Source organism: Carassius gibelio, chromosome A5 (genome assembly GCF_023724105.1).
Source record: "Carassius gibelio isolate Cgi1373 ecotype wild population from Czech Republic chromosome A5, carGib1.2-hapl.c, whole genome shotgun sequence".
Classification (NCBI taxonomy): Eukaryota; Metazoa; Chordata; class Actinopteri; order Cypriniformes; family Cyprinidae; genus Carassius; species Carassius gibelio.
The window spans coordinates 27,560,921-27,585,325 of NC_068375.1; the positions used below are offsets into that span (position 1 = coordinate 27,560,921).

The 24,405-nt window shown below is 37.3% G+C and overlaps 1 protein-coding gene across 1 annotated transcript in view; it reads left to right on the forward strand.

The window, feature by feature from the left end:
- LOC128008966 (voltage-dependent N-type calcium channel subunit alpha-1B-like) overlaps nt 1-24,405 on the forward strand; it is a 92,961-nt gene that overhangs the window by 53,525 nt on the left and 15,031 nt on the right. Inside the window, exons 19-36 of the mRNA XM_052592918.1 lie at nt 5,836-6,630; nt 7,266-7,450; nt 7,635-7,755; nt 8,849-8,978; nt 9,103-9,162; nt 9,710-9,816; nt 15,073-15,169; nt 15,720-15,880; nt 16,352-16,489; nt 17,150-17,351; nt 18,239-18,403; nt 18,892-19,002; nt 19,361-19,444; nt 20,851-20,967; nt 21,060-21,125; nt 21,303-21,394; nt 22,130-22,280; nt 23,825-23,952. Coding sequence (XP_052448878.1) covers nt 5,836-6,630; nt 7,266-7,450; nt 7,635-7,755; nt 8,849-8,978; nt 9,103-9,162; nt 9,710-9,816; nt 15,073-15,169; nt 15,720-15,880; nt 16,352-16,489; nt 17,150-17,351; nt 18,239-18,403; nt 18,892-19,002; nt 19,361-19,444; nt 20,851-20,967; nt 21,060-21,125; nt 21,303-21,394; nt 22,130-22,280; nt 23,825-23,952 — 2,910 coding nt within the window. The remainder of the gene's footprint in view (nt 1-5,835; nt 6,631-7,265; nt 7,451-7,634; nt 7,756-8,848; nt 8,979-9,102; nt 9,163-9,709; nt 9,817-15,072; nt 15,170-15,719; nt 15,881-16,351; nt 16,490-17,149; nt 17,352-18,238; nt 18,404-18,891; nt 19,003-19,360; nt 19,445-20,850; nt 20,968-21,059; nt 21,126-21,302; nt 21,395-22,129; nt 22,281-23,824; nt 23,953-24,405) is intronic.

Sequence of the window (24,405 nt, forward strand, 5' to 3'; positions counted from 1 at the left end):
CCCAAAAACCATATTTCTGTTTGTCTCTGTAAGCACATTTCTGGGTGTTGTTTTTTTTCTTATTTTACTGTTGTCACTTTTATTTGGTCCTCAGTATGTCTCTGTATGGATTCTCATGTTCTTTTTGCAGTTGGTCCTGCACCCATAATTGGTTGTCTTTACTCTAAAATGACTTGTATACTTGATTTAGCCAGGATGTGAAGACATCTACAGATTTTTTTATGCTTCCCTGCTGAGGCCACCTGAAAAATCAATCTATGTTTGATAAGATTAGTTGATAGACACAAATTAATGTACAGTGTAAAATATACAGTATGTAGCGAATGAATGATGAATCAAATGAAAATCAAATTGGTTGTTTAACTGTAGCTAAAGACAGTTATTGTGGCAATCCAATGAATTAAAGGCAGTTATGAATTAAAATCCTAATTTAAAACCAGCCATATTTGATCAAACACAGTTCGGAATATTGGGGTAACGTTCTTTTCAATGTTGTTATGGCCCTGGATATGATTTTCTTTGTGTGTGTTTTCCCCGTTAGAATCTTGTAGAAATTCTGAAAGATTTTTCTAATGTTTCTATTGAGTTTCTGTTGATTTATTTGTAATTTTTCATTATGAAAGACATTTTTTTCCCAGTGTTTCAAAAGTCCATTTATTGAATTATTTAAAGTGTCCCTATTATGCCATTTTTATGGTTCCTAATATTGTTTTGGGAGTCTTCTACAATAGGATTACATGCATGTAAGGTAAAAAAAAAAAAAAATGCTTGCGTATGCATTTAATATCATCTGTTTTTCCAGCGATTCTCAAACAATTGGTTTGAAACAGTTCAAAGATTCAGTCTCTCTAAAACCATCCTTTCTGTGAGCCTGCTCTGCTCTGATTGGTCAGATGGCCTCATCTGTTGTGACTGGTTTATGGTGTACAGCTTGTGTTGGAAATGATACACCTATTTCAATAGTTCTGCATTTTGAATGTTCTATAGAAAATATAAACATCTGTTATTTCACATATTTCCACGTTGTGATTCAGTGTAGCAGCTGGTCCAAATAAACAAGATACTGATCCATCTTTCAACAGCAAGTGTGATATTTAAGAAGCATTCATCAAGAGAATGACGTGTTTGTGGGCGGGGTCAAGTTGTTCGCGGCCGTCCAACGTAGAACATAGGTGCGACATTATGCAAATGTGTTACCCAGTCATGTGTAGCCATCACGGAAGTGGGACTTGATTTACTATCAACTTGTTTAGGCTGTAGAGAGTTGATTTTTTATAATAACAATAACTTTTTACAATAACTTTATTTATTGTGCACTTCCAACTTTACAGCTTTGCAGAATGATTACATTCACATACAGCTACATTATACACTGCATGAAAGGCAATATTGGAAATGACATAATAGGGACATTTTAATAGAATATTATAATGATTAAATTTAGTATAATATAATTTCATTTGATTCATTAATTTAATCAATTTTAATGCACCTGGAATTTAAATGTCTTTCCTAATACTGTGATGCCTTCTCTGTTTTAAAGTCACACTATTATTGATATGTACTTCCCATTGAGTTGGGTGGAGTTAGTGTCAGAGTGATTGACAGCTACAGTCCCTGCCACTGACTCCGCCCCCACCAAACTATTTCTTTCCCCTCTCATAGTTTTTGTTTTTTGCATATGCAGTTTTATAAGGCCAAATCCTGCTCTTTCATGCAGCTCCTCCAACTCCAGCTCTCATTCACCGTGAGTTCATTTACTCTCTGTTTAAATCGTGTCTCCTCCTCTGTCCCATCACACTTCTCTTGCATGATGTCAGACAGTCAAACTAGTCTTGCTGACCAGAGTCCTTCACAGTGAATCTTGCAGTTTAACAGATGAAAATATTATACATGGGTCATGAGAGGAAAACCATAAATAGTCAAATCAGTGAAGGGTTACATTTATAATGGCTTTTATAATATTCTTTAATGGTTCTGTAACAACATAATGTTTTACAAATTAGTTAACAAATCAGAGTTTTTGAATTAAAAAATATATAAAGTTATTGTTTCAGATTAATTAGAAATAATGATAAAAGGAAATGTTCTGAAAACATTCTTCAAATAAAATGATCATTCAAATTGTTATGGTGATGTAATTTGATAAAGCTTGATAATGTACAGTAATTAGTATACCAATTAATATTTAAATGAAAATATACAGTACACTCATATGCTTATATTAATATTAAAATCTTCATGAGCTACATATATCGCTGATCTTGTCTCTCGTTTATTAATGAAAGCTATTATAAGGTGTTGCTGAAAAAAATGGTAAGTGTAGACTTGAGGTAGACTAGCTAATGCGCCTGTTTCAGTGGGTTTATACTTAATCTTTATATATATATATAATATATATGTATATATAATGCCTACATGTCATAATGGATAGTTAGTTTGCTATTTGCTCTAAAGGTTTAAAGACATCCGTGTTCAAGCTTCTTTTTTTATTGACAGGAAGGAGGAGGCAGGAACCAGCGGACAATCAAATCAATTAATAAAATTTTTAATTACAAACAAACACAAAACAACGCAACAGCCCCTCGCGGACATTGTCGTGCACAAACAAAAAACGAACAGAAAATAAAGTCCAGGCCTTCACTGTCGTCGCTCCCCTTTTGTATCCATCCGACTCTAATGAGTCAATAACAATTAAAAGCCTATTTGTATTGCACATAAAGCTGTTGTATGGCTTCAGAGGATTTCAGAATATAACGCACAAAACACGGAATCCTTTTCATTTTATTTTATTTTTTTATGGTTAATTTTGGGGCTTGTTAACTTTAGTCATCATTGATTTTAACTATATTGAAAAGAGCGACTAGGACATTAAACATTTGTGTTTCACAGAAGAAAAGTCATATGGCTCTGGAGCTACATGAGGGTGGGTGAATGATGAGAGAATTATAATGTTTTTGTGAACTGTTCCTGTAATGCTTCAGTTTGAGCAGTACTGAAGGATTTAGGGTCTATATTTCAGAATGTGCAGTGAAATATAGAGTCTGCCATCATCTTATCTCTCTCCACTGTCTTGTACATTCTTTTATTTTTCCACCTTTCGTTCTCCACTGTCTGTCTTTTATACATATGTATTCCTTACTGATTTTCTTGTCAAATGTTTGTCCTCTAACCTGTTTTCTGTCACTGTAGGGGCTCTTAGCGTGTCCCTTTATATCGTTGTGTTTCAATGTGTGCTATATGTGTTTTAGGAGTTTTGTCTGCTCCCCTGAACATCACTACTTGAGGTAATGGTAATGGTACTGTTACTGCATAGGGCATGACTACTGCATCAGTACATGAATGGATGTATTTTGATCATCTGTATTACAAAAGTATTGTATTGTAAAAGACAAATGCTCATCCTGGACATACCTCATAGTGTCTGATAATGTGGACAATATTGGACTTTTCAGAATCTTGAAAACATTCATAAATATATGTTGACACAAAACTGTGATTTCATTTTTAACCTCTGGCCAGCTGTAAAAAACAAAAAACAAATCATCCATCACAATTCACTCTTTGTACTTTAAAGCTGTTGTAAGCAATTTTTGGTAAATACCAATAGTTTTATGAAGATATGTATATATTTGTTTTAGCCAGAGAAAGTTAGCTAAGCCAGAGTGATTAGCTTAAAGTTAGCAATAATGCTAACACTGTTTACAGAAACATAATACTGCATTATAGCACGCTGAGAACATTTCAGTCTTTATTTTTTGCTGACTATGTTAATATTTCATAGAAAAGGGGAAATATTGGAGTTGTGGCATAATGATTAGTACACATGCTCTGACTCACTGAGTTGTAGTGCTCATACAAGTTTGAACATCCTGTTCCCCTCTTTCGCCCAAAGTTTTTTGTGATCTCTCTGCTATCTATTATTATTAACATGGCGAAAGTCAAATAAACAGAAAAGGGAAATGAAGATCACACCTTGAGGTCCTGTCATAAAGTAAAACCAGGGAGTTTGCACCACCCTGGACTGGACCACAGGACTGTTTCACACCACAAGGCCTAGTTAGTACTTTAGTAGTAAATAGTTTCTGAAAATCAGTCTCTCAGCTCTCTTCCAGCCTCAGAGAGTGTTCTCTTTCTAGATTTCTGTAGCTCACTGATCCCTGCAAGGAACTCGGCCTGCCTGCTAGAGGTGTGCCCAGAATAAAGCGATTTGGAGAAAAGAGAAGTGTAGATGTGTTACTTTTCCCCAGCTGAATCTTTTTCCTTACTTTTCCTTACAGCAATAACTGTCTTGATCCATGTTCTCTTCATGCTAACTAACTGGATAAGAAATAAGGTATAAGATGACTTTACCCAGAAGAGACATGATAGGAAAAAGACAGGAGACTTCTGTCATTTGTTCACACGCATGTCGTTCCAAATCCAAATTACATGGGGTGTGATTAAACAATGAAAGAATTTCTGTTGTAAGGGAGCATTAGATATGAGGTCATTAGACCTGACAAATCCCTGTTAATGTCCTACGCTTAGAGTATAGGATGCATGGTTAAAGTTCATGACCCAAATCATTGTTCACAAATGTTTGTAGGATGAGTAAAGCATGCTCATAACTAATCTTTGTAATCTGGCATCCATAAAGACCTTCTTTTTATTCATTCAGTGGTTAGTTCCAGTCCTCAAATCTGCTTAAACTAACACTGTTCCAAGAGCCCTGACATGTAGTCCGGTAACACTGGGACTTTTCGCTGTTTGTATCTCTCTGCTGTGTTCAGGGCTAGACAGATCCCTCTTTTGCTTTACTTAGAACTATTTTAGTTAGCAGAGCAAATACAGACCCAATGTCCAGCAATATTATGTCAAAAATGTATATTATTTAATACTAACTATCAATGTTGTAGTCGAGACCAGCTCATTCATATCTAAATCAAAACCCAGACTAGAAGGGGATTGAGTCAGAGTCAAGACTAAGTTCACATTAGGGCTGCATGATTTATTGCATGTGATTGTCATGCGTGTCTCGTAAAGCTGGTTCTGTGATTAGTACTAAATAGCCATCACCTGCTTTCAAATGGAGCAGCACTTAATATACAGAGCCGTAGTTCGGTGACAAGCTACGCAACACCATGTCATAATCGCAGATGAATTGCATGCGGTTATGAACGTGATATTGCGTAGCTTGTCAGCGAACTACGACTCTGTATATTAAATGCCGCTCCATTTAAAAGTAGGTGATGGACATTTACTGCTAATCACAGAACTGGCTTTACTGACGAAACATGCATGACAATCACATGCGATTAATCGTGCAGAACCAGTTCACATGCTCCAGACTCCATGACAAGATCATGGTCTTGGTCTTGGTTCTCATGTCTTGAGTCCAAGAGTATACTTTCAGAGTCTTGGTCATGTCATGTGAACTCAATCTTGACTCGGACTCAATCCCCTTTTAGTCTGTAGGATCTGTCCTATAAGTCCTGTAGACTATAGTCCTATAGGATCTTTCTAACCATGAACACAGCGGAGAGATACAAATAGTGAAAAGTCCCATTGCTACAAGACTACATCATCTTTGGGTCTCGGTTTTGACTCAAACTCAACTCTCTTCTGGTTTAGATTACAAAACTTTTAATTTATGTGAGTTTCAGCCATCAAAAATTAATTTTCAAATCAATAAGGGTTTTTCAAATAAAGCAAACGGGAAATCAACATCTTAAAAGGGGGTCTAGACATGGATGGAGACTAACCTCAACACCATGGCTAAATGTTTTTTAATTAAAAAAAATAAATAATTTAATTTAAGGTTTAAACACTTTCCTTAAATCTTCTTTCTACTAGGAAAGAACAGCAGCGCTCTCTAAAAATGATGTCCGTGTGGGAGCAGCGCACCACACAGATTCGGAAGCACATACGCGCCAGCAGCGAGGCATTGTACCAAGAAGAGCTCAGCCCCCGGCTGACCACTAACCTTCACCTCCGCCCTGACATGAAAACCCACCTGGACCGGCCTCTGGTGGTGGAACCTCGTTGTGATGGTCCCATCAGTACCCACAGAGGCTGGGACAAACCCCAGGATTTGCAAGGGGAGGGCGACACACCAGAGGAACGAGTTGCCCCTGTGATAGAGCCCCCACAGTCACACCCACCACGCAAGCACCACCGTCACAGAGAGCGTCCATCCAATGAGACCAGTGAAAATGGTGACACAGGTCAACACAAAGAAGGCCGGCATCACGTCCATCACAGCCGCAGTAAGGAGCATGATGGGAGATGGTGTAAGGAGGGGAAGAGTGACAGGAGCCGGAGCAGAGAGGGGGGCCGCAGACATCACTACCAGAGCTCAGTGGATGAGGGAGGTGGGGAGAGAGAACATCGTCACCATCATTCCCACAGGCATAACAGAGAGGGCAACGGAGTGGTCAGTGCTGGGGGGAAGAACGAACGAAGGGCCAGGCAGAAGGATGGCTCACATTCGGAAACAAGGGAGGGAGAGAGGTGCTCCAGGGGCGAAAATGGAGGTAATGGAGGGAGAAGACAGCACAGACTACGTACCAGTAAAGCTCAGTCCACTCTTGAAGGAGAGGAGAAACAAGGGAATGAAGAGAAGGAGGAGGGCAAGTCGCACAGCCACAGGTAAAACTTTTTTCTTTTTTTAGCAGCACTTTTTATTCTCAAGTTCCCAATAAAACTGAACCACGTTCAAGTTGCTACAAGACTGTTGACCTTTTGAAATGAGCAGTGGTGGAAATTCTGATTTGTCCTAATGACTCCCTTAAATCCATTCAGCAAAAAGACTCATTGAGATTTGTTCATTGATTCATTCAGTGACTTTCTTTATTCTAGGTCATTACACCCCAGTGGGTGGTGACCAGTGACTTTTTTTTATACTATAAGCAAATTTATGTACTCAACATATTTGTTCGTAAACATTTTAAGCCAAGCATTTATTGACTTATAATGTGCATATCTGCATATCTATGACTCAAAAAAAAAGTGAGATGTTTTTTTTCATTTAGTTTGAGTCCCAGTTTGTTTCTGAGTCGGTTTGTATCCCAGTGACTTTCTGAGTCAATCCCAACTCAAAACACCAACTCGTTCATTGGAGGGTCTATTTATTCAGTAGGTCCAACCAATAATATGTTCTGAAATATGAATAAGTGCATGGAACTGACAGTGAAGGATTTGTTCACTTAAAAGATTAGTTCAGAAACATAGACATTCATGACCAAAACACCAAAGTGTAACCTCATTTTGACTCACTGCTGCAGACACATGGACATGACAGGAGATTCCCTGGTTGTAAACCCCCATCAACCTTCAGTTGGAAACCGATTGTGTCCTGAGAAACCAGAAGACTCAGACAATAAACAAAAAATTGGTCAGACTGGAGGAATGGGCACACACATACCTGTGACCATCACATCTCCCCCTGGAGAAACAACCCTTATACCCAGTTAGTATTTCTCATTCAGTCCTACTGTATAAGGTCACTGTGACCAAAATTTCATTCATTTTATACTCTCATATGTGTGCCATTTTTTTTCAAGGGTGTTAACATTGCTACTGGCAACAAGCCAGTGTTGGTCTAATGCTTACAAATGTGTAAATTCACACATGACATCTGTTTGTCTTCTCAGTGAACAGTATAGACAGTGAGACGATGCCCATGACTGAGAAGAATCTGGAGGATCTGAACCAGAGTAGCCATCGTCCCATCCTCCCCTTCAGCTCCATGTTCATCTTCAGCCCAAACAATCCGTAAGTGTGTGTGTGTGTGTGTGTGTGTGTGTGGAAAATTCATGAGTACCAGTGCTTTCAAAACCATGTGCATTTAAACATTTACCCCAGTGCAATGTAACAAATTTCTTGCATTGAAGCAGAAGTATCCCTTTAACAATTTTTTGTTAGCTTGACAGTAGCTCACATCAAAAAAGGCTTTCCAGAGAGAAGCAATTTTTTGTCGATAAGTATTGGTGTAGCATGGCACAGTTGAATGAGCTGTGAAACAGGTAGTGTTTCACAGTTTATTATCTACAGTAATTTAAAAAAAAATGTCTCGTAATGAAACTGAAGTATCAACAGATCTTTTCGTATTGTGACACTTCCAAGTTATTGCAAAAAATAAAAGCTTTTAGGGCAGAGACTTGGTTCTAAATCATTCACAATATGATCACTCACATGCATTTAGAAAATAGATTAAATAGACATTACTTTAATTAAAAGTAGCTTGATTGTCATTTCTACTATAAATTATGATTTACTGCATGGTACAATTTTAAAATAGCTTCCACAACACTGCTGGGTGTCATTCTGAACATGCACATGCAGCATTTGTAGATTGAGACCACCAATGCTGATATATCTGCAAACGTTTCTGCTTATTACTTGTCTTAACAGTCTCTAACAATGGTTGTGAACTTTGAATGTGTGTGTTTACGGTAAACAACTTTAAGATCTTTAAGTATAAAAGGTATCCAGTTCCATAAACCTCTACATAAAGCTGTGTTAATGGGCAATTGCCAAATGCACTTGTCTGTCACAATCCTGTTGGTGAAACAATGTAATAATACTTTTATTTTACTATATACTAATGCCACATGGGTGATTTTTCACCTGACTGTGCTTACCAGACATGTCTGCTAAGAGCTACATTATTACTTGTTGAACTCAGACCTTGCCTATGGCCTGCATGAAAATATTAATTATCATTGGTTAATTAAATGTATGTCTGTAGATTTAAAGTTATGTTTAGGAAACTGACTTCATTTTGTAATTGCCTTCAGCCTCATTCTCATTGTGTCGGGTGTGTGTTTGTGTGTATGTGTGTGTGTGTGTGCGTGTTTGTGTGCAGGGTGAGGCGTCTGTGCCACTACATTGTGAGTCTGCGCTACTTTGAGATGTGTATCCTGGTGGTGATTTCCATGAGCAGTATAGCCCTGGCTGCGGAGGACCCAGTCCAAGCCAATGCCCCTCGTAACAATGTAAGTCACTCATATGTTTTGTCTGAGCTGGTCTGAATGTTCCAAGTCATATTTTGTCAGTGTTTGACCTCCTTTTCCTATGACTTATGACAAATTGATGACCGTTTCACTTTTCACTTCATAGGTCCTGAAGTATTTGGACTATGTCTTCACTGGTGTTTTCACATTTGAGATGGTCATTAAGGTAATTTTATGGTAAATTACACGGTTTAATTGGATATCTCATAGAAGAAGTGATCCAGAATTCCTCTCATTACCAGAGATAAGGTTTTGGTGACAATCTCTCTACGTGAAGCCCATTGACCCATCTTAATATCAGGGACATGCAAAATTATGTATTTTCATAAACGACTAGTCAGTAGTTTGTCTGAAGAACTAGTCAACTACAGTAGTTGGTCTAATTAAGATCACATAGGACATGATCTTGTGTTCATAAATAGTTTCAGTACAGTAACTGACGGATTCATAATTTCTTGAATTCAAAATTTCTACGAGCTTTTATTGTACAAAACAGTCATATTCCTCACAATAAAAAAACTCCCACTGTTGGGATTCTGTAAAATAATGGGAACATTGAAAATGCGAATTATATAAAGTCTGCCAGTAATGGTCTTGAAATGTATTGTAAAGGCAGTGAATCTGTTACAGGAATGGTGATTTGATGGCTGCAGTGATGGTGTCAAGGTTTTCACCTTAATAATCTTTCATATTTATGCTGCTTCTTTGGAAAGATGGTGGATTTAGGTTTATTGCTGCATCCTGGTTCATACTTCAGAGATCTGTGGAATATTCTGGACTTCATTGTGGTCAGTGGTGCACTGGGGGCATTCGCATTTTCGTAAGTTGCCTTTAATTTACAAATGCCTAAACCCCCATAAATTAAAACTCCTAACCATGTTTGAAGTTTATTATCGATCTTGTCTGTCTACAAATGACACAGTAATTTGAGACACCTTTAGTCCAAGTTCTTGCCTGTATACTCCTATTCATTTTTAAAATGTTTTACTTTATACTCTTTCCCACAGCATGTCAAGAGTGTCTTTGTCTGTCTTTGTTGTACACATTCAAGGCTGCAAACTCCCACTGATCTGTTATTTCCTTCCTGTCCTTCTCTCAGAGGTGTGGGTCACTTTTGAGAATGCAGTCTAAAAGAATGAGTGTGTGTGTGTGTGTGTGTGAAGGAGCTAATAAAGGAGTTGTCTGATACGATCAGTTGTTCGCCCATCTCTTGTGGTTTAATGGATGAGCCATTGCAACACTTTAGTATTGCGGAAACGTTATTAGCTGCTATTAGAAACACTTGCAGTTCAACAGAAATAGAAAAGATCTGTAACGTTAAGATTTTTAATTGCTATGGCAGTGCTGGTTTCACATTGTACACCAGCCTCTTCACTGCCTGACTTTCTTTCTTTCTGGTGTCTGGTGTCTCTTTCTTAGGCTTCTTAAATTATTTTACCAGCAAGACATTCTTGGTTAGCCACCCTTAGCTCAAGGATAAGTGTGAAGGAGATGATTTCCTGGCATGTCACTACTAATTTTCAATGAGTAAGGCAAGCTGAACAGAGAGTGGGTGCAATACCTTGAAATACAGCTTCAGAATTGCAGGGGTTTCTCAGAATGAAGGGGTCTCTCAGCTGTACTGACTAATCTGTCCTAATTCCTGTATGTTTTTATGTTTTTTTTCCATGTCGTCATGTCAAAGACGTGCTGTCACTGACTTTCCTCTCTTCCTCTGTTTCTCTTTGCCTGGAATCGCTTGAAAGGAGCTTCATGGGGTAACACCTTAACTCTCTCTGTGTCTTTGTTTCTGTCTCTGTCTTTCTCTGTCTCTCTCTCTCTCTTTTACTGTTAGTCTTTTTGCCTGTCTCTGTGTGAGTCCAGTAATGCATAGCCCATAGGCAAGTTTTGAAGCATGGGATATTCTGCAGTGTTTCAGCCTCTCCATAATCCATCATTTGGCATCACTCACACATTCGCAGCCAGTGAGCTTGATCTTTTTCTCCATGTCATTTAATTCTCTGTTGTCATGGAGGGCAGACACTATTGATCTGTTTCATTTCCTCGCAACATTCCTACCATTCTCAGTAGGTCTTCGGTGGTTACTGAATATGGAGCATCCTGGACGATCCCTACAGTGACCTCAGACAGGATGATCAGTGCATGTGTCATAATGTATCATATCAAAGATGACCTGTTCAGTTATGTTGAAGTGCCATATCAAGGCAAGTCTGGCTTTTTTGGCCAGTGATTGCACCATTGTTCACTTTAAACATCACATCCATGCTCCATTTGCCGACATGAGAGCATAAACACATTTGTTGTACATGCTTATCTTTCTGCATGTTTTCGGACTCACATGAGAGAGTGTGATGTAATGCAAATGTGACTGCTGTGATTGGCTAGATCTTTGAAAGTGCTCTTTAAAGCATAAAAGACAGTTCTAACTAGGGATGCACTGATATAAAAATTCTATAATGACTAAATTAATTAAATACATAACACCAAAAATTAACAGTATAATTTTTTTTTTTTTTTTTTTTAGGTATGATATTATTTATTTAGATTTAAAAAAAAGTTTTTAGCTAGCTTTTATTTAGCTTAAGATGGAATCCAACAGTGTTAATAAAAATAATAATAAAGACGTTTAAGGATTAACTTGATTGTTAGATGACAGCAAAGGTAATTGTAATGTTAAAATTGGAAAAATTAGCATGTAGAATTAAATATCAAATCAGTTCAACTTTATTACTAGAGCACTTTCAAAAACCACAATTGGTACCAGAGTGCTATTCATAAAAGTAGTCAAATACATGAAGCACATCAAAAACGCATCAAGTTTACAATAGATTATTAAAAGTTAATATTTAAGTTTTTATAGCCCTCTGAAATTGCCTTAAGGTGGGAGATATTTTGCCTGTTTAAGAGTCTATCAGCTGTCATCAAAAAAGCTCTATCTATACCTTTACATTTCAGACGCAATCAAGAAACCATCAGATGTAGCTGATCATTTCAATGAAGAGATGTAAGGGTTAATATAAACGAATTAATTGATACCAAGATAACATGCATCCCTGGATATAACATTTTCCCATATGTGACGGACTGAAATTAACACCTGTACAATAAAGTATAATAGTAATGTTATACTTTTTAGGTTTATAGCCATTTGCTATTTTTATAGCCATCTTTCAATCATGCTTAAGGTTCATAAGCATGATCTGAATTAAATCAGGACTGATCTATGGCATGTCTTGGTATTCACTTCAGATCTCGATTGTGCTAGTTTTCAGATCCACCCTCAGATGTTCCCTCTCTGTCAAGTGTACCCTTCATCTGTTCTCTCCTACAGCTGTCTCTGCAGACTCCAGCAAAAGAAGCTGTCATTCTCTAACAACCTTAAAAGAAATGAACGGCATTTGGCAGTGTCTTTGTCACCCACCATACAAAGCCTCTTCCTCCTTTTTGTCAGTTTCCAAAACATTTGCCTGAAAAAGTCCCACAATTTCCTGTTTCAACATCATACAGTCATCAAAGACATTATGTCTTCTGTGTTTTAGCCTCACAAAAGAGCATGACGGTGCTCATAAAAGCCTTTTTCATTCTCACTGAAATGTAATGTGCAATGTTGTGAAAGGATGATGTGGTTTACTGTTAGTGCAGAGGTACTTTCCGTTGTCAGCATGTCATAATGTTTTGCCTTTTGCTTTGTGTTCTTCTCATTTATTAGATCACATCTTAACATAAACAGGTGGGGAACCCCTGATATTCTTTTTTTCTTCTTGATAAATCTTCTCTGTTCCTCATTGTCCTGGGCTTACTGAGATAATGTCCTTTACTGTCACTACTTATTAGTGGAGTGAGAGTATCTGTACACGGTTGGAGCCTTTACAATAACACTGCTAGCTTTCATCAGCACCTCTTAATGATTGTTGATTGATGTTGTATTGTTGTGAAAAAGCATTTCTCCACCATAATCGTTATCTGGGGTCCTGTGAAAGTTACCAGGGTGTCCATAGGGACGTTATTGAGGTTCTTTATAGTTTGTAGTCAGTTTGGGGGATAAACATCAGGCCCTGTACAGTAAATGCATGCTAGGCTAATGTGCATCAGGGAGCATGGGTGGAGTTGCATGACCTTGTGGAGCCCACTGACTGGCCCAGAGGAGTAACTACACCATGCTGATTTGTGACAATGCTGTAAGGTCTCTGCTGATTGGCTGTTTGATTGGTGGTCACTGGATTCGTAGAAGGATGTATGAACTATGCATGTGTGAGTAGACATTGGCACTTTCTAGGGGTGAAGTTGAAACTTTGCTTATTATTGTAAATGCTAGAAATCTGCAAAAGTTACCTGCTCTTGCACATGGAAAGATCTTTTGTAGTTGTAGTCATTTCTTTTGAAATATGTCTATGTGCAATAGAAAGGAATCACTGCTTGGGGATTTTTCGCAAGCATTTTCACAATAATTTCTTGAAGTTGTTATTTTCTGCTGATTCATCTGTCAGCAACAATCATACACCTGCCAAAGCAATGATTATTCAATGCTTTATCGAAGTAAGAGATCGTGAATAAATGAGATGCGATATGAACTATATCAGATATTCTGTTGTTCTCTCTTCCATTGCTGCACTGGAAGAACCAAACGGTACCTGCAAACAAAAGCAAATGATAATGACCCGCTTACTGTATATTATCCCACTTATTAAATGGCTGCTTTCGATTTTAAATAAATACATGAAAAATTTATTTTAACTGAAATTATTTTATCGTTAAAACCGCTAAGCGAAAAAGATTACAATTACATAATCCATTACAATGTACAAAACAAACAGCCAAGCAACGAGACAAACACTTTACCAATATTACAGTAAAATTCATTTTTACTGTTGTCAGTAACTGAGACGCAATTTTGGCATCATTTGCATTTGCAGGTGGTGTGATACGAGCGGTGTAAAAGTTGAGCCAATTTTATTTTATTATTTGTATACAGCATTGACATGAGCGGTGGCATGAAATTTCTGGCCACAGAAAACCGTGATCGACCAATCAGAATCAAATATACAAGAGAGCCGTGTAATAATTAGTTGTAATATAAGATAATTGGGAGAATAAATTAGCACAAATAGTAATTTATCTGTACTTTATTTTGTCAGACATCCAACAAAACACATGCCTTTCATCAAAATAGAGGCTTAGTGAAGGTTATTTGAATGAATGTGATATCTTATAAAATAATATGACCATGGAGTGTTTCATCATGATTCAGTTAACGATTATGCTTGTCCTTGCATTTACTTCATTAAATGACATTGCTAGCTTGGCGGTTATGATTTGAGCATTTAGGTGCTGAAGCATGACTGATTTCTGCTGGGGACTGCTCTTTTCTTAGGGTGAAATAACTTGAATTACGTTTTATTTAGCTGTCCTTTATCTTTTTCTGCCACTGGCTATGCGTTTAATTAATACATGCACCGTTTTCAGATCTATGCAGTCAGTTCATCAAGGTGACACATTTGAAGCATGTCAGTTTGATAAAGACTTGATAAAACAGCATTGATTCCTGAAAAGAAACAATGCCCTTTTCTAGGACAGGTTTCTTTGTTATCATTGGTGCAGTGTTGTTGTTTTAGAATCTGATGCACAGAAGCGTTTGGGTTAAATTCATGTTGCCTTTCTTATTTTATGCACAAATAATATTAGAATGTCATTCAATAATAAGATAACATTTCTGATAGAGCTCATTAATGCAGAAATATTAACTATTTTACCTGCATGCAATAGAGATACATGTATTTCATACTCTGTCATCAAAGCATGAGCTTTTGGAAAATAACCAATCCTTTGTTGGAGCAATTTCAAAAGATGCTAATTCATTGGAGAATTAGCTGTTGTGTTGTGTTATATTTTTTGCTTGTCTATAAAAAAAGGTGAGTATGTTTAGTCTAGTGTTTCATTACTGACATTATAACAGATGGAAACATTTTCATCATGTTTACTCACATTCTAATGTGTTTTGTCTGGATATGTAGGAATCCTTTGATGAAGAAGTTTGATCCTGAATTTACTCACCCTTTGTTTATTCTGACTTGTGTAGAGGAACCAAGGGCAAAGACATCAGCACTATCAAGTCCCTGAGGGTTTTGCGAGTCTTGCGACCACTGAAGACCATTAAACGTCTACCGAAACTGAAGGTACACATTTCATAGCAGTCCATCAATATAGCTACCATGGTTAGGAAAGTATATTTATAATTTTAATATTTTGTGGAAACCGTGACTATTGTTTTTAGGATTTTTTGATAGATGAATATATGAAAAGAAGTAAAGAATTTGATTCGAAATAGAAATCAGTCAGGTTTATGACATTTTTTTTCTAACACTTTGCTGGGCTATGGACAAAAAACAACAACAACACCAACAAAAAATTGTAAACATAGTGTTAACAAAAAAAAAAAAAGATCTCTGTGAGTACTAGTAAGATACACAATAGATATGGACAATTACTAATACAAAGAAGGATATAAACAAAAAAACATGAAAATTGATGTGGATCATACATTTTGAAATGAAAAATGCATAATAGCAAATCGCTTTGTAGAAAATAAACTATTTTGTTTCCACCTATCTGAAGACAAGAATAAATAAAATTTTAAATAAAAATGCATAAAGCATCCAGCTTTATGTCTGTAGCTGATTATTAATGAACCAGAGTGTGTTTGCATGTCTGTCTGCTCTCTTATAGGCCGTGTTTGACTGTGTGGTGAACTCCCTGAAGAACGTGTTGAATATCCTCATTGTCTACATCCTGTTCATGTTCATCTTTGCCGTCATTGCTGTGCAGCTCTTCAAGGGCAAGTTTTTCTACTGCACAGACGAGTCCAAAGGTCTGGAGAAAGACTGCAGGTAGAGTGGGATTAATACAGGAGCAGAGAGCAGGGTGATTATCTCACACCTGCAGCTCCCCCTACAGGCATACAGTACTATTTTCCAAATCCATGCAAAAGTGAGTGGAGAAATGAAGAGTTAATGAGATAAGGCGTTACAACTATGGAATGCACGGTGATAAGTTTTTTTAAAACTATTAGGGGATTTTACAAACAAGCCATATAAAATATAATCAAATAAATGTTGGGAAAATTAAGAACATTTCTGGAGCGAATGCATTTTTCTAATTATGTTCAGCACTGTTTTCTTCTGCTCTCTGTCAGTAATTTATATAAAATGATTCTAAGTCTTATACTACTTCTAATACTACTACTACTACAAATTTTAAACTTCCAGGTGTACTTATAGAACCAGTTTTAATCTACTGTCTGTCCTGAATGGGTCTATCTTTATATATGCTGTCTCTATCATTGTTTTTTTGCTTATTAGAGGGCTGTTCTTGGATTATGATAAAGATGAAGTAGCAGCCCAGCCCAGAGAGTGGAGGAAATATGAGTTCCACTACGACAATGTGCTGTGGGCGTTTCTTACTCTCTTCACTGTTTCTACTGGAGAGGGCTGGCCAACGTAAGTCAGCAGACATGTGAAATGGTCCCTTATGGGGTATATGTCAAATGTCAACTTACCAAACCAGAAGATAGGTCTCATCACATCCTCTTGTTGGAGAAAGTGTTAATAGCAGTATAAAGTAAGACTTTTAAGGTAATCAGTTTTACAGAATACAGAAGTTTGTTATGCATAACCCCAATTACATTTATAACAGATGTTTGCTTTATATACAGTTCAACTATTAGCTCTTCAGTATGTTTTTGTAGGGATTAGAAACCTATGAGCTTCTGTCCCCTTCAAACACTTCCCTTGTGTCCTCTGACCCCTGAGTGGCCTTTTATTCTCTTACTTTAAAGGCCATAGTCAGTTTGAAGTGGTGCTCTTTGAGGCTCTGTGATACTGATAAAGCACAGCTCTCAGGAGGCCGACTATGCAGACATTCACGAATCAGCGTCAGCTCATGAATGTGCTGGAAAAGTCATTGTAATTGTCTGTGATGCATTTATTTATTGTATTTATATCGTTGTTAGTATAATGTATTTAGAAATTCAGCAATGCAAGATATATAAAATGCTTCAGAATAAGACCTGTTGTCACACACTGAATTTTCTTTTAAAAAAATATTACTTTGGTCACACAATAGAAATGACAGTTACATGTAATGTTGTCTGTACACAGGGTTTTGAAGCACTCTGTAGATGCCACTTTTGAGGACCTGGGTCCTAGTCCAGGCTACCGCATGGAGATGTCCATCTTCTACGTGGTCTACTTTGTGGTCTTCCCCTTCTTCTTCGTCAACATTTTTGTGGCCTTGATAATTATCACATTCCAGGAACAGGGCGATAAGGCCTTGTCAGAGTGCAGTCTGGAGAAGAATGAGGTATAACTGAATAATGTATTTATTTATATATGATATATTGTTTTCATAGTTCATTAGTAATTGGCAGGTGTGGTGAAAAATATTTTTGTTTCGTATTTAACATCATAAAAAAATATGTATATTTGGTATTTACATATATTATTTGATGTCATAATAAAAGAAATGGGCAATGTTACAATTTTGTCTTGAAGTTTTTGTATCTTGTTCGGTTATATGGGAGAAAAAAAAAAGCAAAAAATTTTAATTTGTAATAAGAGTCGACTGAAAGTTACTAACACTGGAGGTGTTTTTAGAGTTTAGTGATGTGTACGTTACCTACAGTGAAGCCAGCCATGGTAACAGCTGCAGATGTCCAGGGAGGGATTTGTAACAGGATTAATGCATGTGCCTGCGGCAGACCACACACACACACACACCTAAATACCCACTCAGAAACAGGTATACATTCATATGCTGACACACAGTGACTAAAGACACACACAGAAACAGCCAGCCCCATAGAAGAGCAGTCAGCAAGATGTTCCTGCCCTATTTCCTCTGAGGCCCAGTCGTCTGCAGAGCCTGTGCTGTTTCACTCTCTCCCTGTCCATATGCCAGCACAGCATGACTCACAAACTTTGGTGAAAACCCAGACCTCAGGAGAAGTAATTTATCATCAACATGCAGAGCAACGCAGCCAAAAATATCATCGCCATTAGAGGTCTATTTTCTTGTTTTGCCACAGGTTAGACTGTGTCTTCCACAGTTGTCTCTGCACTTTGTATGAATCGGTTTTGGTACGAGAGAGAGAATGTGACTTCATAAAGTCTTTTCTGAAATATAAAGATGGAAAACAGTTGTGTGTCTGTTATGTGAATTAATTTCTCTTTTGCTGTTTTTCCTCTCAGAGAGCCTGCATTGACTTTGCTATCAATGCCAAACCGTTGACCCGCTATATGCCACAGAACCAGCAGTCCTTTCAGTACCGCTTGTGGAAGTTTGTGGTTTCTCCACCGTTTGAGTACTCCATCATGATCATGATCGCTCTCAACACTGTGGTGCTCATGATGAAGGTCAGTAGGCTATTTTTCTTTTACTAGCAGTCCTTTCTTGGAGAGTTGACAGCTATCAAAGTTTCATTAAGTATGCATCAAAAGTTTATAATGTTACATTATCAACATTTATAATGTTACAAAAGATTTAAATTTCAAATAAATGTTTTTTTTTTTTACTTTTGATTTATCAAAGAATCCTGAACAAAATTGTCAGATTTACCACAAAAAATATTAAGCAACAGTCAACATAATAAGAAACGGTTCTTCAGCACTAAATCAACATATTAAATTTCTGAAGAATCATGTGACACTGAATACTGTTGTAATGGTAGCTGAAAATTTAGCTTTGCCAGCACAGGAATAAATTGTAATTTTTAAATATATAAAAAAAAAAAAAATTGATGACTTCCACTGGTTTTATTCCAATCCAAAATCATGCAATTTGTTGTAACAAAATAAAAAAGGATGCTCAAATAAATAAAATATTTCCCTCCTTACACCTGCAGTTCCATGGGGCTCCTGAATCTTATGAAGCAATGCTCAAGTATCTCAACATTGTTTTCACTGCTCTCTTTTTAATGGAGTGCATTCTAAAGATTATTGCTTTCGGGCCCTTGGTGAGTATCGTCACTTATACCCTCACTTATACCCTGTTCCTCAAGGAGAAGTTCACCCAAAAATGAAACTTCTGTCACATGTCAGCTTTTGAGGAAAAGATTTATTGGAAAATCTGTATAGCTGTGTTCATCTTCCACAAAAATTTGTGTGTGTGTATGTGTGTGTTCCACAGAAGGTCACAGTTTCGGAACGACGTGAAGGCTAGTAAATGATGACAGAATATTCATTTATTTTGGGTGAACTAATTCTTTCATGCACAGTAAAACAAATAAAAAATAATAATTATGTGAAAGAGTATGAAATTGTAAGCCTCTCCAACCTGTCCCTGAATGATGTCTCTAATTCTTTTCTTCTCAGAATTACCTGAAAGACGCCTGGAATGTGTTTGACTTTGTGACTGTGCTGGGCAGCATCACTGACATCTTAGTCACTGAGATTAACGTAAGTGAGCAGCACCGAGCTCTGTGTTTGAGCTCTATTAGAGGAGAGTCTTAGAGCTAGACCGAGTGTAATAGCAGACAGCAGAGATTGGCTGAGAAGAAAAGCCCAGACATGAATGATGATGAGCTGAGGACCCATCACAGCTTTGTCTCTGGCCCAGGAACAGAAGGGGAGAGAGCTCTGTGTTGTTTTTCCAGATAAAATGACAGTAATTGACTTACCAAATTCATTTGGTTAAGCTCAATTTGACAAATCACTAGTCTGTGGCTCTAATTTGTGCTTTATGATGTTTACAAGTCTTATGTTGTATTATACCGTATGTCTTGACGTCCGTGTCATTGTCAAAAGTTGCTACTGATGGTAATTGTGTTTGTTCTGTAACTATATCTGTGCTTGATGGCTGTTTTTGTTCTCCTGTGTTCCTTAAATGTCTTCACTCAAATCTTGGCTTGCTCCTGCCACGATTTAACATCTTCATGTATAGACTACGGTGAGTTGTTCTCTTGTCCTTGAACTTATGTCTATTCCACCCTGCTGGGAACGAAAGAACTTCCTATTGCAGCACATCATAAGTTTCTTCTTTACTGAAGATATGGCAACATCATTTTTACAATCGCCCCATGTTTTTGAGTTGACTGTGTGGTAAATAGGTCTGGTTTGAGGTCATTATAGGCTTAATTAATGCTTATCATGGATTGACATCCTTGTTGGTCCAACCAATCATGTTTTTGGCTAGGCTGGCAGCAATATTGTACTTGAAAATGTTTCACTCTGAATCCAGTGTAGAAAGTTCTGGAAAAATCTGGATTTCTTAATGCAAGGATTCCAAAACTTTTTTTTTGTCAGCCAAGTCTTTGACCTAAAATATTTACTTTAAGTACTTCCTGAGATTTTAACGTAATATTTCAATAAATTAACAACACATTTGTATATTCATGTTTCTGTGATGGTTAAATGTCATGGTAAAAAAATAAAAATTGTGTATTGTTTTGATTGTTTTAATTTTAAGTTACTTCTTTTAATTTCGTAATTTTAATTGTTTAATTATTAGTTTTTTATCAACTCACAAACTAGATGCAGTTCCCTTATCAACCCCCATCAGTTCATAAATCCCAGTTTGGGAAACCCTGCCTAAGGAAATGGCATTATTGACATTTGTACAATAAAAAAATCTACTTAACCTCATAATAATAAAACTACAGATAAATGTAGATTAATATTTCAGGTTCAGTATGATTCGAGAAGTGGTCTCATAAAGATTAAGGTTTTATAAAATACTCTCATGCATGTTTTTTTTAGGATCCGAAAATACAAACTTGTTGTTATAAAGAGATCTGAGGGTTGAAGTAAAGAGTGCTGAAGGATTAAATGGAACTTTTAGATTGAAAAGGCCTGTGTTCCCACAGGACCGTCTGCTGAACTTGAGTTTCCTGAGGCTCTTCAGAGCAGCCAGACTCGTCAAACTCCTCCGGCAGGGATACACCATACGCATCCTGCTCTGGACATTCGTCCAATCGTTTAAGGTAACTCTAGACTGATTAGTTATTCATTGTTAGAAACTTTATTTTATTTTTATTTTTTAAAGAAGTTATGAATTCTTCTTGTTTATTTCCAGGCATTGCCTTATGTTTGCCTTCTAATTGCCATGCTGTTTTTCATCTACGCCATCATAGGAATGCAGGTATATACAGTAGAATTTAAGTGCTTCGGTGATGGTGTCTTCCAGTAAAAGATCATTACAATACTCCTGTGCATTTTATCATTGGTGAATTGAAATATAGAAATGGTAATCTGTCTGAAGGTTGTTTAATGTAACTGTTTCAAAAAACATGCATTTAAAGTAACATTGTGATTGCAGGTGTTTGGGAACATCGAGTTGAGTGATGATACCGCCATCAATCGTCACAACAACTTTCGCACTTTCCTCCAAGCGCTTATGCTGTTGTTCAGGTCTGCACACACCTGATATTCTTTATCTACTACAATCAAAGCCACCTGAGAAAGCAGAAAATCTTAGTGAAGCTTCTGGGGTTGTATAATGGAATAAGAATCTAAAGGTCTGACAAATGATGTTGCAGATTAGAGAGGATTCTACGTTAGAATGTTTCTGTAATATCTCCTCCAAACACTTTATTTAGCCAGATCACTTTATGTAGACTTTGATTGATATCAACTTTAATAGTGCACATTTGTCTAATGTAATTACGATTTTATGGAGAGCTGTGTTTATAATTTATCAAGATCTTTCATGGTCAAAAAAATATTCCTATATAAAAATTATAGCCATACAGCAATTACAGCTAACCTAGTCTGATCTATCTATTCAGTCATTTCCATTATTTTTAGTACTTGGTATCACTTTGTTTGCATCGCTCTGTTGTGCTCTGCTCTCTCTGGTCTCCCCTTATGGTCAGATTGAATTTTAAAGTACCATCTGGAGTATCAGCCATATTGCTAGAAAAGCAACATCTCCTAATGAAATTCAAAAACAAATTTCCATCTTTCCCATGAGCAGACAGCACATCAGTGTGACAACAGTGTTATAAATGAAATCTGGCTCAACAGTAATTTAAATTTCAGCACTTTTCCCATCATCTCCAGTCTCTGTTATATTCTCTGACAGTCATTCCTGCTTTTAGCAGATGCCCCATTTATTTAATCAGCTCATCATGGTGTCTCTTGCAGGAGTGCTACTGGTGAAGCCTGGCATGAGATTATGCTGTCCTGTCTGAGTGAGCGCACATGTGATGCGAGCTCAGGCATTCAAGGAAAGGAGTGCGGGAGTGACTTTGCCTACTTCTACTTTGTCTCCTTCATTTTCCTCTGTTCTTTCCTGGTTAGTGCTCAGAGTCGTATCAGCCAAAACAGGCTTATCATTACTGTAGAATAGTGGTTTTCAATACTGCTCCTGTGTGTTTCCCTTATGTAACACCCAATCTAGAACATCAACTTGTTAGGAGCAAGCTCCATGAACGGAGTGTGTCAGTAAGAGAGACATAAAAAATGTGCAGAGCAGTGTGTCCCCACTGCCACAACACTGCTTGTTTATCTTAAATCTAAAAACCTGGTTGAATGGGATGCTTGAATTGATGCAAAAGCTTTAATTTGATTCCGATTGAATATGTTTTACTTTAGGGTGACCATATGTGCCATTCATACAAGACAAGTCCCAGCCAGGATTTTAATGATGCCTAAAACATCCAGAGCAGCTTGACCAATAACATGCAGGTATTGTACATAATCGACCAATTGTGGGGCTGCGTGTAAGAAGGTGAGATCTAGAGGGAACGATCAAAGTGATGCAAATATGCGCATATGTTTGTTCGTTTGATTGACTTGAAGCGTCGCTGCGCACAAATCCCAAAAAAACTGAAGTACGTCACAATGCTTCAAGTCAAACGAACGAACAAACATGTGAAAGCGATTCAAAAGCATAAGGAACCGTCTGCTCTGCTCTTTATAGCTCTCATGAATGTTACACAATGATCAACCTGCACAGTGCAAATAGCCAAAACCTGGATATTTTATGCAATATTAAAATCCTGGCTGGGACGTGTCCCATATGAACGGCACATATGGTCACCCTATTTAGTTTAATTGCGATTCATTGGGCATTTTTCAGTTATTTATGAATGAAGCACATTTAAAATGACAGCTTTTGACCAAAGGGCTGTAAAAGTTTTTAACAGGCAACAATATGAAACACAAACACAATGTGTAGTAAAATGCCACTATTATATGCTTATGACAAAATATCTGCCTATGTGCAAAAATTACAAAATTGTCTATTCTAATGCTGTAAATTGTATAGGGCAGTGTTTCATCACACTACACTTTTGTTCCAAAGACTTAAATTCATATGCATGGTAATGCGGAAGACCGGACACACAAAGTCATAAGAAGTTAAAAATGGTGCGAAGTTTTTTTTTTTTTTTTTTTTTTTTTACTATTTATTAAATGAACCAGCTCATAAGAGAAATTGGTACAGTAATGGTTTTGATTCGCCAGAAAGAATCAGTTTATGAGCGTAATTTGATCGAGAATCTAACTGTATTGACCATGTTTTATGATATATTTCTATGCAGCCCACCCAAACAACTCAATAGAAATCTTTTTTTTTTTTGTGCAAAGTCACATTTAATACAGACTGCAAACACACATTTACGGTTGAGGTCAAATATTTTATTGTGATTGTAATTATTTGTTTTGCCATTGCACTGAAGATGCAGAAGCCATTCACATTGCACTCTAATCAATCAGGAAATCTATATTTTTACCCAACCTTAATTTGCAATTAATGTCATACTCTCCGATATTTTCAGAGTGTTATTCCTGCTCTGTGGCCTCCTTCAGATTCTTTTCTCCCACCACTTTCTCCAGATGCTGAACCTGTTTGTGGCTGTCATTATGGACAACTTTGAATATCTGACACGTGACTCCTCCATCTTGGGCCCTCACCACCTGGACGAGTTTATCCGAGTGTGGGCAGAGTATGACCCAGCTGCATGGTATGTTTCAGTCTGCACTCCCTCACCAGATGGAGACTATAGAGATATAGTAACTGATGATAATGTGTGACTGAAGATCTCCCACACAGTGCCCATAAGAATCGTAGTCTGGATGTGAATGGGATCTTGTATACCTATCCACGTCCATTCTGTCCACATCACAAATGTGCTCTCCAAGCTTTCTTCATGTATGTCATGTTTTGCTTGTTCTTTCCACAGCAGACGGATTTCCTATAAGGATATGTACAATTTGTTGAGAATTATCTCGCCCCCTCTTGGCTTAGGGAAGAACTGCCCTAATAGGGTAGCATACAAGGTTTGCAGCCCAAGCAACTTCTTCCACATGTGTGGCCTCTGTGTACAAACGCCCAGAGACCCAAACTTGAATGGCTGTGCTCAAATGACTTGCCTTCACACAAGCACTTGCCCCACCAGATTTGACTGGCTTTGGTT